The 18,038-nt window shown below is 38.3% G+C and overlaps 1 protein-coding gene across 3 annotated transcripts in view; it reads right to left on the reverse strand.

The window, feature by feature from the left end:
- Positions 1-7,767: 7,767 nt before the first annotated feature.
- The window catches only part of trps1 (trichorhinophalangeal syndrome I), a 135,846-nt gene continuing 125,575 nt past the window's right edge, over positions 7,768-18,038 (reverse strand). For all 3 annotated transcript variants that reach the window (XM_014992120.2, XM_014992122.2, XM_014992119.2), the window contains one exon: positions 7,768-15,772. In XM_014992120.2, the coding sequence (XP_014847606.1) occupies positions 14,243-15,772 (1,530 nt within the window). In that variant the 3' untranslated portion in view covers positions 7,768-14,242. The remainder of the gene's footprint in view (positions 15,773-18,038) is intronic.

The raw sequence follows: 18,038 nt of genomic DNA on the forward strand, positions 1-18,038 counted from the left end.
GCTTATCTTGGAGCCAGGTGTGCTGAAGAGGAGACACGTCTAAAAGTTGCAGGAGCCCGGCCCTAGGACCGTAGTTTGGGACCACTGCTTTACAGGAAAGGTTCTACAGCGACACAGAGACTTTTTGTCATATGTCAAATTATGTTGCCAACTGTAATCCAGAAGCATCGCAATATCACTGTTTCACTTGCACCACATGCAAGCACTTTGAAATCATAAAATATTTGCTTGCTTATTTTATGGGTCAGCGATCTAGACGTTGCAGTGACTGATTCAAACTATAGTGTCTACTTTCCTCCAAAAGGGGGCGCAAGTGTCAAGCAACCTGACGTTTGAATCTGCCTAGTTATGTTAAGTCAATAAAAAATATATACTTTGAAGAAGGTTGTTTGTCAGAATAAAAGTGCCTTTGAATATAAACAACCTTTAAGCAGGTATTGGACATATGTTTCATTTCACTCACTCTTGCATAATAAAATTTTTATTTTTAGTCTTTTCTGGACTGACATTTTAATTTCATCTTGTTTTCATGATAATTAAAAGCAGAGGCTTGACAACACGCTCTGTGTGTAATTGATCTATATGATGTGTTTCACTTTGTGAAGTGAGTTGCTGAAATAACCAAACTTACTATATTCTAATTTATTAAACCTGGATTTTTGAAGGTTGGAACCGGTGTATGTAATGTCATCGTAAATCAGAATAAATGTAATTAATAGCGTCGTTTGCTTCTTCTTTTCAAAGTAAGATTCCTTGTTAGGGTCATTTTAATTCAAATTTGAATTTGTCACCTGCCTCAAAATGTTCACATTTGCTTGTTATTTATAGGTTGTGCAGATCGCAAAACAAAACAAAAAACGGGAACATGACAAGTCACAAAGGACATATCAAGAAATCGACATTGATGACAGGAGACACCTTTCAATCCATATTTATGACTTTCTTTGTATAAAGCTGGAAATCATTTAAATGATGATGGCAATACGCCTTTGTTTGACCAACATGTTGTCCTGGCACCAAAAAGCCTCACAAACTGTTTTATTACCAAAACACATCAGAACTTTCTTTCCTTGTCAAACTCTGAACTAAAAAAATTAAATGGCCGAGGAACATTATTCATATGTGTTGGTTTGATTTATACACATGAACGGTGCATTTATTTCGCAATAGCACAAATATTCCATTATCCTTGGTGCTTCTGCTGCTCACTCCAAAAGGCAACCTTTGACAGACCATTGTGATACATTCCTAAGTTTACACAGCAGCGGAGAACCGCAAAAATCACTTTTCCCTCCACATACGAGTGCCACCGCTGTGGTCAGGGACTCTGACAATGCTCTGTAGGCCAATTATGTCCCTGCTGCTCTTTTTCCTCCTTGTCAAATTGAACCTCCAAATGTATTCATGAGGTCTCTCCATGGAATCCAATCCAAACACTTTCTGCATGTAAAAGTAGACACATCGACAGTAGGAGTTTTGCACACACAAAAAAAATTGTACGTTTCCAATTTGCATTCATAATATGATGTTCTGCTCTGTGGTTGCATTGTACAGTAGTGCTGTACATTTTATGTGTCTCTTTGCGCTACGCCTTCAGTCACAGGAGTTTCTGTTTTTGCCACGGATACCCAGTTAGAGCGAAGGACGTAATAAACGTTGGAGAAGCTGATTGTGTTGATTGACTCCGTGTTGAGATTGTCCTTCAAAGTGCCTGTTGAGTTTTTTCCATGCAGCCAAATGACTTTATTTTCAAAGACTGTGACAGAAATGACAACTCTTTCATTAGCGACGACAAAAGAGGTTTTCAGCCTTCACGTCTTCCAAGTAGAAAGATAAGCATTCTCCATAGGCAGCCATGGACTTTAACCTTCCAGTTTCCTTCTATTGTTGGAAATACAAAATTATTTGTTCACAAGTCTTCACTGAAGTGTAATCTGCTTTCCTTTGTAAAAGACTGAGATGAACATACGCCGCTTTCTCTGCATGTCTAGAACAGACCATTCTGAATGCAGCACAAATGTATCTAATCCTTAATTGTTTTCATCTTCTTCCTCCTGCCTATCAAAACGTCGCTCATCACTGAATCCTGCATAAATCCAAAGTTTTCTGGTGACAGACTGTTTTCCTTTCCACTGCCACTACATTCATGCTCGATTTGGGGGATAGCTGTAAGGTTATTGACTCAACGCAATCAGCTCTTGCTGCAAGCTTGTTCAGGAGAAGATATTGCAAAGTCATTCACCTGATGCAGTTTTCTTCACGTCCTAGTATAGAAAACCTTTCACAAACCGGAATAATAAACTGACATGAATGTGGTAATTTACTAGTCGGACTGAACTGGAATGTATGCAAGTGATTTAATTTGTCTTTATGTTATAGGACTGAGTTATTCATATTTCTTTGAATCATCTGGATATTTCTCAGTGGGTCGAGATACGACTGCTTGCTGGAGGCGTGGACTCTGTTTTAGTTTTAAATGACTGAATCTGATTTTACCCAGTTTCTTACATTAGGCCATGATATGCGTAATGCGCAAGCTCAGAGGTGAAGGAGCTCACGCTACGGAGCTGAACAAAAATTGCGTGCACCGGACAAAACCGTCCCCCACTGCGCAGAAGGAGTGCCGAGCTGAGAGATATCTTTACCATCTCTTACATTAACCTTGCTCTGGCTTTTTTTTGTTCAATATTTTGAAAGTATGGCCAACACGAACTGAATGGCTTTGTTCAAGTCCAGACCAGGAAGTCAATGGCCTAGTTAAACGTTTTCTGAATAAAGTGTCTTGAGTCTGCATTTGTTCTGAATTGCTTCAATGCAATTAAAACTGAGTTAGCACCGAGTTTAATTTTATTAGATCAGGGATGATAATTCATTCTGTTTCATACAGCCATCATGTCATTGTTGATCATTTCAAACTCTGCTCTCTATAAAGTAACACAACCTATAGGTTCCTGGAAACCAAGGAGTGATATTCAGTTCATCCCCAAGTAAAAACGAGTGTGCTTTATGTAAACAACCGATGCACATTTTTGCTTGCAAAACTAGAGTAGTACAGTTGTCAGAAGAACTGTCGCAATGGGCATGACTCCTATATTTATGGTATTTAATGAATATCTGAGCCGTCTTCTTTTTTTCATGGTGCAATGACTACCCACATACATTGCATTCATTCCCCATCCATCCGTCTGCTGCCCATATGTCAGAATATAAAATCTGAGCTGTTGCAAAATGTCAGCTAGCAGGTTACAGCTCAATCAAGCCTTATGAAAACATGACATCCACTATGGCAGTGTTTTATTATACGTGTCCCTGCGCAGCCACACACACGTTTGCCTGCGGCTCTCTCACGTGCAGACACCCAGTCAAACCTCCCTGTCATCGGTGTTAGTAACTCATACATAAACATGAATTACGATAAACAGAACCGCTGTTGGTGAGATGTTTAAACAGGGCGTCGGGCAAGGCTGACAGGCTCACCGTCAGGGGCCAACACCAAACACAGGGGAGGAGATATGCAGGCATCGCACTTAGAAAATGTCAACATTCAATCTGAGTGTGCGTCCTTTATCTGGTACGTTGCCGTCCATACACGGTGGAAACATTTGGTCTTACAATCATTTTAGGCAAAAGTTTATGAATGTACCAGTCTATTTTATTTATTTTTATTTTTTTGTGTGTGGCTCAAGCACGTTAATAATTATGTTCTGATGCATGTGCCTGTGTGCTGACCTCTCTGGCAGAGACCGGGGTGTTTAGTATTCCAGTCTGAAGCCGACTTTCTGTGGCCAATCATCTCACAGTTCTACGCTTTCAACACACACACACACACACACACACACACACACAGATATAAATGGTATCATGCTGCTACATAATTTCCTTGCGAGTTCAAAGGCAGAGTTAATCAACCCTGATCAATGTTCATTTTATAGCCGCAAAGATAAAATGATAATACTATACATAATATTACCCAAAGATTAGAAGCTTTTTGTCATTTAAAAGATAGTGTCACTGTGCTGATTAAGTCTGTCAAAGTTCCTGACCCAAAGAGAGCCCGGAGGAAAATAGGTTCTCAAATTACCTCAGTGGGGTGTGTACTGGAGAGGAAACCTGGTGTTATCGTAGTTCAGCAGCGCCGGGGTCATGATATGGTAGACTCTGTGGTAATTGTTGCTGTAATATTCCTCTTGTTTTCAATAAAAGTAATTAAGCGGAATCCGTTTAGGTTTTACGTAATATTCTTATTGTGCTATTTTATATCTGCGTTACTTTTCTATGGTGTAAAACGATGTCCAGTGTTAGGTTAAGAGTGCTACATATTGTTGATATATATATGTTTTTTTTCAAATAATCTTCTACTTAGATATATTGTAAAACCTGTTTAAAAATCATTATAACTAACTGGAGGAAACAAAGATCCCATGATCCCACAATGGAAATCAAAACTCAATTTCAGGGATAAACATGAAAACTAAAAGGGTGCATGAGAGTCCTATTGATTTTTATTTTGACAATTCTTTGTGTTTAAATTTGTAATTTCAAGCAATGCTTTGTTTTTTTATTTCTTCCTTTTTATATGATTCACTCTGGATACACAAATGCTTAAATCAATATTCCTCAAGTTAAATGTTAAAGATTTGAGAGATGCGTCTTCAGGATGGGATCTCTCTGTGGCCTCACCTAAATGTTCTATCAAAGATTTATGTGGACAAGAAAATCACTGTCATTCATTTCTTGTCCTATTTGGTACAGGAAAACCCGGATGCGGAGAAGAAAAAGGCAGACGTGTGGGGAAACAATTACTTATAGGAGGTTTAATTCAGGAAAAACAAACAGGAAGGAAAATAGGACAAACATCTGTGCACAGGAACCAGCATGAGCACACCGGAAGGACAAACCAGAGTGAATGAAAACTGCATGCCTAAATAATGAGGAGACAAGAAAACTCATGCAGAATCCAGGTGAGTCCAATTATGCAAAATGCATGGCAGCTGTGTGGGAAGCAAGACTAAGGAGCTGGGGGGAAGGTGTGAACAATACAGGCTAACAGGGATACATTAGATATTACAAGATATATCACTAACATAACTGGATGCCAAGAAAACATAACTAAATATCAAAAGAATATTAATCCCCCCCCCCCCCAAAAAAAAAAATCAGATTCCAAAACTCTGATAAAAACAAACTCAAAATCTAAATCTTAAAACGTGAGTTTTGGGGGTAAAGTTACCTAATTTGTTAGAACATGCAATAAAAAATATCTTCACCGAATAGAAAACGATACTTGCATCTAGTGTAAAAAAAAAACTAATTAAAATTGGATTTCCACACCAGCTAAGGAAACCAAAGCCAAACATGCGATTGCAATAGCAGTGTATGTTTTTAACGAATCAATTTTGATTAAAAGTTAGTAGCACAAAATACTTGGAAGCAATACAGGGTGTTTTGTTTTCTTTAAAGAGAAGAGCGGAAGGCAAAAAATAAAAATAAAAAAACACGAAAGATTAAGGCTCAAGATCTAAAACCTGGATTAACTAGATGCCATTTGCATAAGCAAAAGCAATAACCCCTTCTTTTTATTCTAATTACTTTGTGTTTGCAGCTAGAGAGAGAGATCAATTGCAACCTTTAGTTCACAATATATTGCTTCACGTTGTTGATATAAATCGACCTCGACAGGCTTGAAAAGAAGCTTATAAATAAAATTAATTTTTTTATTAAACTATGTGCAAATGGCTCTGCTGAGTCTGCAGGTTTCCCATTTGTTTTGCAATTCCACCACTGAATTTGTATTAGTATATTTTTTTGGTGATAGCCCAAACAAGCACTACATTAAACTTTGTAACTACAATCATGTATAATCACAGAGGATAAAAACACAAGATAGCAGTGTAGATCCACTGGTGGATCACCAGTGTAGAAATAGCAGTAGCAACAAAGTTGTCAAAAAAAGATGATTGCCCTGTTTTGTGAATTGCCTCCATAAGATTTTTTAAAATTGTTTTCCCAATGTAAATGTAAAAAAAAAAAATATGAATAGTGTGCAGTGGATATCAAGAGTTTATAAATATTGACAGAAATTTACTATTGATTCTTTTTTGTTATTTTTTTTAAACCACAACAGTGGAGTTCTTCCACATATGTGTGATTTTGTTAAACAGGCTGAAGAGTATCAAGATAACATCAGCACTACTTGCGTGTTTTGGAATAGTCTTCAGCCCAACACCCATTTAATCCCATAAACCATGCAGGTAGATTTTTGTACACAGGACAAATATTTTTAAAATGTCTATGAAGGCTTTCTTATAGCGCAATATGCACAGACTCTGTGTAGAGATGGATATCTACTCACCTCAGCATACCAAATCCTTGGAGAGACTGAAATGGCAGGAGACCTGGCCTGATTTTTTATTAATTCAGGTAAATAATATCACTTGAGGCACTCAGACTGTATTTAGGGTGCAACTTTCACCCTGATAATGTCTGGAAAATGAGAGAGAGATGTCACAACAAAAGCATCGTATGCTGACCCAACACAAAAGCACCCAATTAGCAGTAAGGCTCACAATCACTGATGTTTCACCGCAATTATTTTCTACTCGTTTTGGCAAGTTTTGGAAAAACAACAACAACTTATGAGTAAACCTGAAAAGAGTGATTGTGTACATTGAAATGAATTGAAATTGAACATTTATAGGTGGAAATTCACAATAGGAATACATTTGCACGAAGTCGTACCAAATTTCAAGACTGCAAGCTGACTGATCACACAGAAAATCTCGACTTCGTGGATCAGCAGTTTAAACAACTTCAATGATTTACCGTATTTTCCGCACTATAAGGCGCACCGGATTACAAGGCGCACCTTCAATGAAAGGCCTATTTTAAAACCTTTTTCATATATAAGGCACACCGCATTATAAGGCGCATAGAATAGACGCTACAGTAGAGGCTGGAGTTACGTTATGCATCCACTAGATGGAGCTGCACTACAGGGAATGTCAACAAAACAGTCCGACTCCGGTCGGTTAGGAGAGCCTCCTGCGATTGGGCCGGGGCGTGGCCGGACGATGGTCACCCTTCTCCGTTTGCGCACAGCATGTTGGTGGAGAACGTGGTGCTAAATGATCTGCAGACGACCTGATTATAGACGATCGGTAGGTAGATAGGTCAGTCAAACTTTATTAACAAACCAGCATTCTGACAACTATCCCAGCATGCACCGCACGCTTCTTCTTCTACGGGCGAAAATGAAGTCGGCGGCTGCTTACCGTAGTTGCTAGACCTGTTGTGGCTCAATATTGGTCCATATATAAGGCGCACCGGATTATAAGACGCACTGTCGGCTTTTGAGGAAATTTAAAGTTTTTAGGTGCGCCTTATAGTGCGGAAAATACGGTAATTAAAAAGGAATTGCGTTTATGAAACATGTTCTTTCACTGCTATTCGTTTCTACCTAAATGAAAATAGAAAATAAAGAGACATATTGGTATCAAGAGACGATAAAAGGGTGCAGGTGGCATCAAACAGAAATAGATTAAAAAATTAATGTAGTGGCTTCATTTAGAAACCACAGTGGGAGGTCAGCAGGCTTAAGATTCAGGCTCCAAAAAATATATCTGGTTTGGAATAAAATCCTTCATGAGCATCTTGATAATACAAAGATGTAGAAAAAAAAATACTAGGTTTATAATACGCGATGCGTTTTTATAAAACACATTCTTCTTCATCTAGAGACCACGTCGAAATAAAACACACATTGTCCTGTTTTGAGAATGTTTGTTATAACTTTTATTATTTATTATTATCATAATCGTCATCACTATTCTTCAAGTTTAGCTGTGTAACAAACTTTTCTTGGCTGTCAAAATATGTTGCTGAAATATCATTTTTGCATGACACAAAAAACTAAAAAAAAAAAAAAAACAATAACATACAGAAAGGTAACAGAATAAAATAACATGAGAAAACACAACCTAAAAATAAACAAACAACCTTCCCTACAAAAGCCATTCAACAGAGAAGAGACAAACTCCTAATATAATAAACTGATTAGACATAAACACGTACTGTGTGTGAGTGTGCGTGTGTATTGTCAGCCAGTATTAGACTAGCCTTAGTTAACACTGTTCACCCCAAAATCTACGCTCACTGTGTACCTATGTGTGTATGTGTGTTGTCCCTTCCTTGGCAATAAGAACATAATAAATGGAGTGCAAGCAATAGCATCAATTCCTAGAACACATTCTGACAAAGACAAAACATGTGATAAGGCCTCCCAATGTAAACGCTGATTCAAAATGCCATTAAACCAAAAAGCATATAATCACTGAAGTAAAACAAGACCATGTATTCTCCAGACCCTAATTTTTTTTTAATATATATATGTATTTTTTTTTTTTTATTATTTATTTTTTTTAGCATATTTGCATAATCGTTACCATGATCTAAAAGTTAAAATCCCAACATTCATAAAGACACAAGTGTATTTATGGTTTAGTACAGTTTCCTTAAATGTCAAAAAAGCGGGTGAGAAAACAAAAACGCATCGTCAAATGGGACCGGATTTCGGCGGGCTTGAACAAACTCAAAAGTGCGCAAGAACAAAGTTTTTGCTATAAAGGCTGTTGTTTTTTGCTTTCAACTTAATAACAGAGAAAATATTTTCCTTCAAAAGTTAAGACACTGAAACATCATGGCATAAAAAATAAAAAAAAAGTTAATATTATTGGCCCCCAGCCTACCGAGAAATCTCTCAAAATGACTTTTCACACCAGAATTAGCCAAAATAACAATTCAGACACCCTTTTTTTCCACAGTCCCCTAGAAATGTTTCAAAGAACATAAAACATAATAAAAAGTAATACAGGGGAGAACTTATGTTGTATTCCTGTTTAATGTTAGCTCTCTTGATATGAACCATGCTGAAATTCATGACAAAACCCAGTAAATATCTTTGAACCAACCAGAGCCATGTTGAAGTCAACTGTACAAAGCTTAAATTAGTTTGATAGGTCAGCATTTAAACTCTTGAGTAGCCATTACTGTGTTCAAATTGTCCACTCTTTCACTATAGAGTTCATTTTAAACTTTAACATTCTATGTAAGAGTTTGTGTTTGGTTTAAGGGAATTTTTAATAATACTGTTGTATTTTTGTATAGATTATGGAATATTTTATTTATTGCTAAGTTTTTAGTTTCACGGGGGGATGGCGAGAAACCTAATTTGAATTCCTTGTATGTCGAATACACATGATGCATTGACAATAAAGAAGACTTTGACTTTAATGGCCCTTTCCCGTCAAAACACTGCAGGACCAGTCAGCAGCTTATAAATAAAACTAACACACAAAAAATCTATCACTATGGTGTGGTCTAAACAAATCATGTTCAATCTAATACTAATGTTCACCTACATTGTTAGCATACCATAACATTAGCTTCACACTAATGACAACATGTACAGTAATGGCCGGATCAACTCTAACATTAGGGTACTAACAATATCAGTTGGGTAACATTAATGTTAGTATGTTAGCACCAGGGGTTAGCTCAATGCTAATGTTGCCAAGCTAAGACTAACGGTCGTGTTAGCACTAGACCGCTATCGCTGATGATTCTAGATTACGGTAATGAAGCAATCACTAAAAATTAGCTTAACGCTATCTAGCTAACAATTACAGCGAGTTCAGTGCGAATGCCCACAACCTAATTACTCTGGTGTTCAGACTTGTTTAAGGTGCAACTAGATACTCTTTGAAAGCAAAACCCCACCCCTGACAAATATTGAGAAATTCCAAAAGTGGGTGGTGTGGAGAGACACTGAAGGGAACAGCCAAGCGGGACGGGGTTGAGCAGAGCTGTGGTTACGCACCTAGTAACGAAACTAGCTTCTTTTTCTTTGTTATTGGGACCTTTTATGTCGATAGTGGCGACAAAACAGAGCTGTGCTGCCGTACGCCCGTCCTGCTTCCTAAACACTGCAGTCAGTCTTACACAGTCGTACTGCAGCATACCACCACCAGTAGTCAGCGAAGAAAGAAGACCACTCTGTGTCCACAGTTGTTGAGTTTCAGAGATAAATATCTGTACAATAAGTTAGTAATAATAAAGACCATAGATACTATTTTGTACATTTGAACTAACAGGTACAAATAAAAAAAAAATGTCTCTGTAATGTATTGATTGAATATCTGTCTGTCAATGAGGGTATAAAATATTCATGAGATGGATCTGAACTGAGGTGTGATCTGTACGACACTGCCTTATACCAACTTAAAAGTCAGGTGCAAAACAGCCAAAGCTTCAAAGGCATCAAATCTCGACTCTTCCAGTTAAATTTAGCACGAGCTTGTCAGTAAATGAGTGAACATTTTGAAGACAGCGCAAGACTCTGATTCAAAACCTTGAGAAACGTGTTCACCATGCTTTGTAAATCACTGAAAAGGCAGGATGCTGAGAGAAGGCAGGCTACAGAAAGGACAATAAGGAGAGGACTGAGATGTACTGTTACACCTAGATTCTAACCAGCACGTGAAATCAATGCATTGAAATACAGTCAAAGGAAAAACCAAGAAAACATTTCTATCAGCTACTGTATGTCTCATTTTTTCTCCCACAAATTCTTCAGATGCTCCTATCCTTCCATCCACTCCATTGTTGTCTTAAAAAACAGTGCATTGTTTGTTTTGTTTTGCTACAAAAACAGATGTAAACATTCTTTATGTACTCGAAGCCCCTTAACAGATCAAAAGTTTGAAAGTTCATAAAAAAAAAAAGTAAAAAATAAAAAACAGGACAAAATATTGCCACAAATAATGGCAATACAGTTTGAATGATAAGTTTGCTGAACATCCCCAGACATTGCATATTGGGAAACATTTTTAGTAAAAGTAAATTTAAACGACACAGTTAATGGAGATCATGCGTCTTTCTTTGAAATAAGGACAAAAGAATAAAAAAAAACCAGCCAACTCCTTGACCTACACCTCAACTACTTCGGTAATTATATTGCACAAACAACCTGCAGCTTTACTTGAGAATCTTATGAGAAATATATAGCTGGCTTGTCAGTTTAAATTAATCTACTTATAGATTAATGATTAAACAGATCGACTGGATGTAAATGTTTACCAATGTTTTTTTTATTCTCCACCATAATTGTATCACATTTTACTTCTCTTCAAAATTGTACAATTCACTGAAAATGTTTTATGTTCAATTTCTCAGTTTCAACATGAAATTCAATGTTGGTCCTAATTTCAAACCAGTTTTATTGGAGGTACCGTATCTAGTCGTATTATTATTTAGGAAACGATATCAATTACAAAATATGTAATGCCTCGACTGAAGACCAAAGCACTTGTAGTCTGTTCTTTGAGATATATGGCTCATAATTTCTAAAAGGTAGTGTGCATACATGGGAAATAAGCCAACAAGTTTGATAATACAGTAACCACAGAGAAGCATGGTTCCTTCTTTGGAGACTAAAACTGAAAAGTTTGATCAGTTATTGCATGATGCCTAATATCAGTCATGTGTTTATACAAAGTCTGTCTTCTTACACAAAACTCGTATTTTTAAAGGATCGCCACGGGCCAGTAAGAGATTCTCTTGACTGGATGACCTTGAGTAAAAATATTATAAATTCAGTACTCTAACCCCATCGCTTGAAAATCTGAAGTCTTAATTTTATGGAAGGTATTATAATAATATGTATTGTCAGTTTCAGGCTAAAATACCAGGCACCATCATGCTGTTATGCAAAATATTGATTCATTATATTTATTTTCTGAAGTATTTATTTGAACCAGCAATGCCAACTGTAAATTTGAGCAGAAGGATTTATTTGTTTTATTTTCTGGATTCTTTATTTGAACCTGTGATGCTACTTTGTACATTTGAATGGAGGGAGGGAGAAAAAAGCACAACTACTTTGAGAGTAAGTAAATTCTTTGACTTCATAATTTAGACTACAACACAGCTGACTGACAAAAGGGGGAAGGAGGTGTTGTGGTATTTTGAATTCAGACACATGGAGGAAACCCCATACCGTCTTTGCCTGTGGGAACCATGAGAACAAAACAAAACAATCGACATTTCGATTCTGTGGCATTCCTTGAATGCCACATTTTAAAAAATGTATAGTTAGCAGGCACCGAGTGGGTATTTTTTTTTCTTTTTCATCTTTTGAATAAATATAAAAAATAGTTATTTCCTGATTCTTATCTTGTTCCTCTCTCTCTTTGATATCCAGCGAAGGGTTCTCTTTTCTTTTGTTTTCTAGCATCTAAGGCAGCGAGGCTAAAGAAGTCTCTATCAGTTTTGACAACAGGTAAGATAACCAACATCTCTTTCAACTGACTGAGGGGTCTCGGACAAAAAGAAACAAACAAACAAAAAAAAACCTTTGAGAACTTTTTCTGAACTTCAGGATTTAAAATCTAATTATACTTCTTTTCTTATGAAGGTTTTCTGTAATATTTATGGTAAAAAAAAAGAAAAAAGTAACAGTTTCCATCCATTATAAAGGCAACAGATGTTCCATAATTATGAAGATGCTATAATGTGCTACGTAAAGGTAACTTTTTTTTTTAAACTCTGAACAATAAGACATAAAACACTGTAGGCAAGAATCTCTTAAGACTAGTTTATACAGTTAACCCAAAAAAGTTGATCAGTTTGATAAAATGTTGGGTTTTGCTCCCTAATTACTGAAGTCTCTCTAATACACTTAGTAACTTAAACACATGTAGACATTAAGAAAAGTTATAACCTAAAAAAAAAACAAAAAAAAAACACTGGCCTATTGCCAAACAAAAAAAAAAACACACAATAAAAACATATATAGGAAGAACCAAAGAAAACAAGACGTAACATGCTAAAAACACTTATCTCACCAAGCCTTTGATGTGTACAAATGATGTGTCACATGCTGTGATGAAGGCAGGTTGGTGTGCACGTGTGACCCCTGAGGACTAAGAAACTGAGCATTAGCATTCATTGTGTTTACATCATCGTTTAGGGACGGAAAACCTTCGATCCTCACACACACACACTGTAAATGCAGTAAAACAAACGCACAAGTGCGCACGCAACCCCCTCCTCTGCTGTACCAGTTTTCATTTTTGTTAGACGGCTTTCATCAACGTAACAAATCTCATTGAAGACACAAAAACAGGAAAAAAAAGAGAACTAAAATAGACTAATTTTTATAGTACCATTTCCTTTAAAAAGCTTTTTTTTTTTACCTTTACAAAACGACAAATAAGAAAATGTAGCAAATTGCATTTTCGATTAATGACGCCATCATGGTTCTTCTTCTTATTTCCATTATTATTATTATTCATATCATTAATATAAATGTCAAGCAGGTTAATAAATGGTTGTTCTATTTAGGCAGGCAGCCAGGCACATAGCTAGTATCATGGCACAGTGGAAAGTAAAAAATAAAGTCTTAGTTTGTTTTTTTTCCCATCCAAACAGATGAAGACTTGAGACCAGTTTTAACAGTTTGACCTGGATTCAAGCAGTTTCAAAAAGGGGTTAGGACTAGTTTTCAGCCACCGTGTAGATTTTGCATTGATCCAGGATCAGTTTGAGAAACAGCAAGGGATAAAGTGAAGGAAACTGGTCAATTTCGTACCAACTGAACCGCAGATAAGCCCTAGCTGGTTTCAAGCAAACCAGTTTGAAAATACTCAAAACAAACTGTTTTTTTTTTTTTTTTTTTTTTTGGTTTTTGAGATCCACTTGAGAGAAAAAATAAACATGTTCTGGGCAAAAGCGCAGCAGTTCTCACCAGATCACATCTGGCTGTTCTGAAATAAAAAGGGTAAATGCAGCAGATGAAATCAACGCAGCAAAGTTCAAGTGTTATACTTCGAGTTGTTGTTGTTTTTTTTTTTTTTTTTGCTCTTGTTTGATGGCCATGTTAGTCCAGCCTCCGATCCTCCTATGTGAATGCGCACAGATCGGCTGTTTCTGAAAAGTGATTTCAGCTGGATGCCAGCACCCTGTTGACTCCCTGCCACAAATCTGTCAGGTAAGCAGTAACTCACCGGAGGATTCAGGCCGTGTGTCCCCTTGCCCAGCTGTAGTTCACCTGGGTCCTGCAATATATTTCTCTGAGCCTTTGACAGTGGGAGTGCTTTTTAAGGTACGCCCATTAGGAAATGAGCAAACCTTCAGGAACATAGAGCCTAATACTCCAATAACATGTTATCAATGTTTTGTGAGTCATTTAATTTCCATCAGTGAGCCCATCTAACTTCGTAGACTCTGCCACAGTTGTTATCTCCGGGGATTTCTCATCATCCAACGCCGTTTTCCCACATAATTCCTTACTTCTTTCTTGCTCTTTTTCAACTTCTTGTATACTTCCACTGTCTGTATCTTCCTTTTCTTGGCCATCGTGATCTGTACTCATGACTTCATCATCTTCGCTTGTGATCCCTCCATCTTTCGGCGCAGGTGTCTGACTTCGACACTCCGGTGCTGCCTTTACATGGAGACTTTTGCCGTCTGGTGTGTGATCCTTCTGTTGCTGCTGTGGCGGTGGTGGCGGCGGCAGCGTTTTGTGTAAGCCCCTCTGTATGTGCGTGGTGAAGTCATAGCGGTCCGCGCATACGTGGAGGCAAAACCCGCACTGGTACGGTTCCTTGTCGCCATGGCAGCTCATGTGCAGGGCGTACATGACCTCGTCCAGGAAGTAGATGCCACAGTGAGTGCAGCGGTTGGCGAGGTCGTCCTGTGTGGCTGCGTCTGCCTTCGAGCAGTTCGACACGATGCTCGACTCGCGCTTTCCTTCCTCCGCCATCTCTTCGCGCTCTTTCTCACCTTTCCAGTTTCCCATCGAGGTCTCACTTTGGGGCGACTCCTTCCTTTTTCTTTCTGAACCGTTAGACACATACATATTTGCGTTGCTCGTGTCTCGTTGCCTTATTGCGAGATCCAGAGGAGTGTCGTTCTCAGGTGACGCAGAGGACAACGTTTGGGCGTGATGAGGAGGCGGAGGAGGGTAGTGAGAAGGGGCTGGAGGAGGCGGCAGAGGGGAGTAAGGGGAAGCACAGTAAGGCACCGTGTAGCTTTGCTGGTGATATTGTACAGGGGTCACCATGGTTCCAAGATGATGGGCGTTAGTTCCAATCCCACTGGGGCTACTCAGATTACTGATGCTACCAGGGACCCCAGAGGTGGCTGCCATCTTATACTTGGTCCAAAATCTGAGCCAATCAGATTCAGGTGTCAAATCAGGTGACAGGGTCAATGGAAGAGGTAATGGCAAAAGCGGATATTGATATTTTTCTATTGGCGAACCTGGAGGAGAGTAGCTAGAGGGTTTGGACGGACGCATGTACTTTTCAATTGGGCTTCCCCTCTCCGATCCTCCTCCTTTCCCCACTTCTAGCTTTGACGTTAATCCCCCGTCTGTGATGCCCCCGTTGCTCTCGGCCACCATGGATCCTGGGGAAGGATGCGAGGGAAGGAGGAGGGGAGGCATGCGCCTGTGGATCTCAAGAGTCTGATTGGCTAAGAAGGCTTGAGTGGACCGCGGGGAGCGTGAGCGAGGGGAAGGCTGCTGGCTTTTCACTGAAGGGCAGCTCCTGGTGTCCAACTCTTCACCGTTCAGGCGCTCCTCGCTGGTGATTCGCTGCTGTTTTGGGGCCGGGTTCTCGGACGACAAAGTGTCGGGGTTCAAACGCTTTCGGGTCCGCCGTCGAATGATTTGCTCGCCATTGTTCTGCTTGATGATGTTCAGGGGCCTCGGAGTCTACAAATAAAAGGAGACACAAAGGAATATTACTGAGTTCCCCCGCTCTGTTGTGCGAGTAATGCTGCCGATTTGACTAATACATGTCAAGTGTACATGCACCAGCTATACTTGACTATAATGACATTCAATAAATAACTTATTCAGTGATTGAAAGGCTTCTGTGAGTGTCTATCAAATCAAACTGATCAATCAAGTCAGCATATCTTTTTCATTGTTGAAAATGCATCAGTCATTAGATGTTAGAAACCTGTAATTTTGTTTTACATAATTCTTTAAGACCAACATAACCACCACCTCTGAAAGCTGTGCTTCTTGCCCTAAACACAAGGGGGCACACTCACATCTTCTGTAACCTCAGTTTGCCCCCAGGACACGAGCTTAGCTCTACTTTGAGAAGTGCATCCCACACTCATAAGGGTCAAACTGCACATTACATGTGTCAACGCAAATTTAAAAATACATTTAAAATTTACAAATTGAGAAAAGGAGAACATCACAGGCGTGCAGAATTTTGAAGAGTAAAAATTGCACAGTTGCTAAGAATTTAATCAGTTCCTTCTCCAGCTGTCAAAAGCATTTCTGAACACATGCTTCATGTTCTTCCTGCTAAACTGCTGAAGCTAATTATTGGTGCATATTTAGTTATTTATGACAAAAACTGCATCAGTGCAACAAACCTCAAAACCTCAGGTTTATTTAAAATTTACTCTTTTTATAAACTTAAACTTCTTAAACTTTTTTTTAATGTTTGTGCATTGGCATTCTCGCCCGAATCAAGACCTTGAACAAGTATTTTGTAGTATGAATTTTATAAATCTACAGACGGAATTATTTTCTATTTTTTCCCTTCACAAAATAACTCAAACTTGGCCAGATTGGATGGGGAACATTTGTGATTAACAGCACTGGCAAATGCTTTTGATTGATTTTGGGCCTGAACTTTGACTAGGCAATCCTAACTAATGAATATTCTTTGATCTAAGCCATTGCATTGTAATCAGACTCTATATTTATGGTTGTTTTCCTGATGGAAAACAACTTGATGAAGCTCTCATGCTTTTTATTCACCTTCTAACAAGCTTTCTTCTAAACTTTCCAATAATGTGCTAATTGGCATGTCTACACTGCTTGCACAATTTAACTTATTGAAACTTGCAGAAATCCTGATGTGAAAAGCTCTGGGTTTGGAAAAGTCTGTCTGACTCAGTCAGGTGAAAGGGGGGGGAAATGTGTCATTTTTGGCTTGTAGTCTAGTTGATCTGGCAATTGTTCAAATAAACAATAACTTCAGTGATAAAAATGCAAAGGTCCACAGCTCCATTTTTCTAGTAAAAAGAATACCTTATTAAGCTGTCCTAGCCAAAAGTCCACAATGCATTTTTGCATTTTTTTTTTTTTTGTTTACACTGTACTTCAACAAAATGCAAAGCGTCTCCACTGTTAACAGAGGAACTGTCCCTCTGAAGATTTTATACACAATTTAGAAGTCTGAATCAATATCCTAAACAAGATTGCACCACTGGGAGAAGTGGCAGCCTAAACACTGCCTAAATTATAACACAGACATTTCTCTAATTCTCTATAGTTTTCCTGTTTGTTTTTCTTTCACGAGAGACGTAAACAAGGGGGGGGAGATAAATCACAAGTGGGAAGCGGCAAGCTGAGAAACCACAGGAGAAAGAGGTCAGGAACAAAGAGGAAGGAGAAAGAAAGCAAGCATGAGAGAACCGCTTCCAGACTGCGGAGCTGGGATTTGAATCAGCTGACAGTAGAAGCTGACAGAAACAACTAATACTGGAAGACCAATCGATTAGTCGGCGGTCTGATGATGGACGCAGTTTTCCCACAATGCGATGCACAGGGGAAATTACAGACGAATTATTCTATGATGGCGCAAGAACTTGATGGCAACAGAGCTTTGTAAGCGTGACAGGTTATAAAAAATTAAAGCTGCAGTCTGAGTGACAGGTCTATAAGTCAGTATTTGGTATGACATGGTGGTTCAAACTACTGCAACCAAACAGAATTTCATTACATGTGACCACATAATGACAATAAAGGATCCTTGATGTTGCCAAATATCACATGACTTTCTTATTTGCTACCTGCTTCACCCCAAAGCTATTTTTGCCAATTTGCAGATTTTTTTATCTTATGGAACATACTGCACCTTGTAAAAATAAATATACACAATAAACATTTGAATGTATTTTATTGGGACCTTAGGTGAACAGTCAACACAAACTAGTGCATTATATTAAGG

This window comes from Poecilia mexicana, unplaced genomic scaffold, assembly GCF_051168715.1.
Source record: "Poecilia mexicana isolate PSO_F unplaced genomic scaffold, ASM5116871v1 scaffold_11, whole genome shotgun sequence".
Taxonomy (NCBI): Eukaryota; Metazoa; Chordata; class Actinopteri; order Cyprinodontiformes; family Poeciliidae; genus Poecilia; species Poecilia mexicana.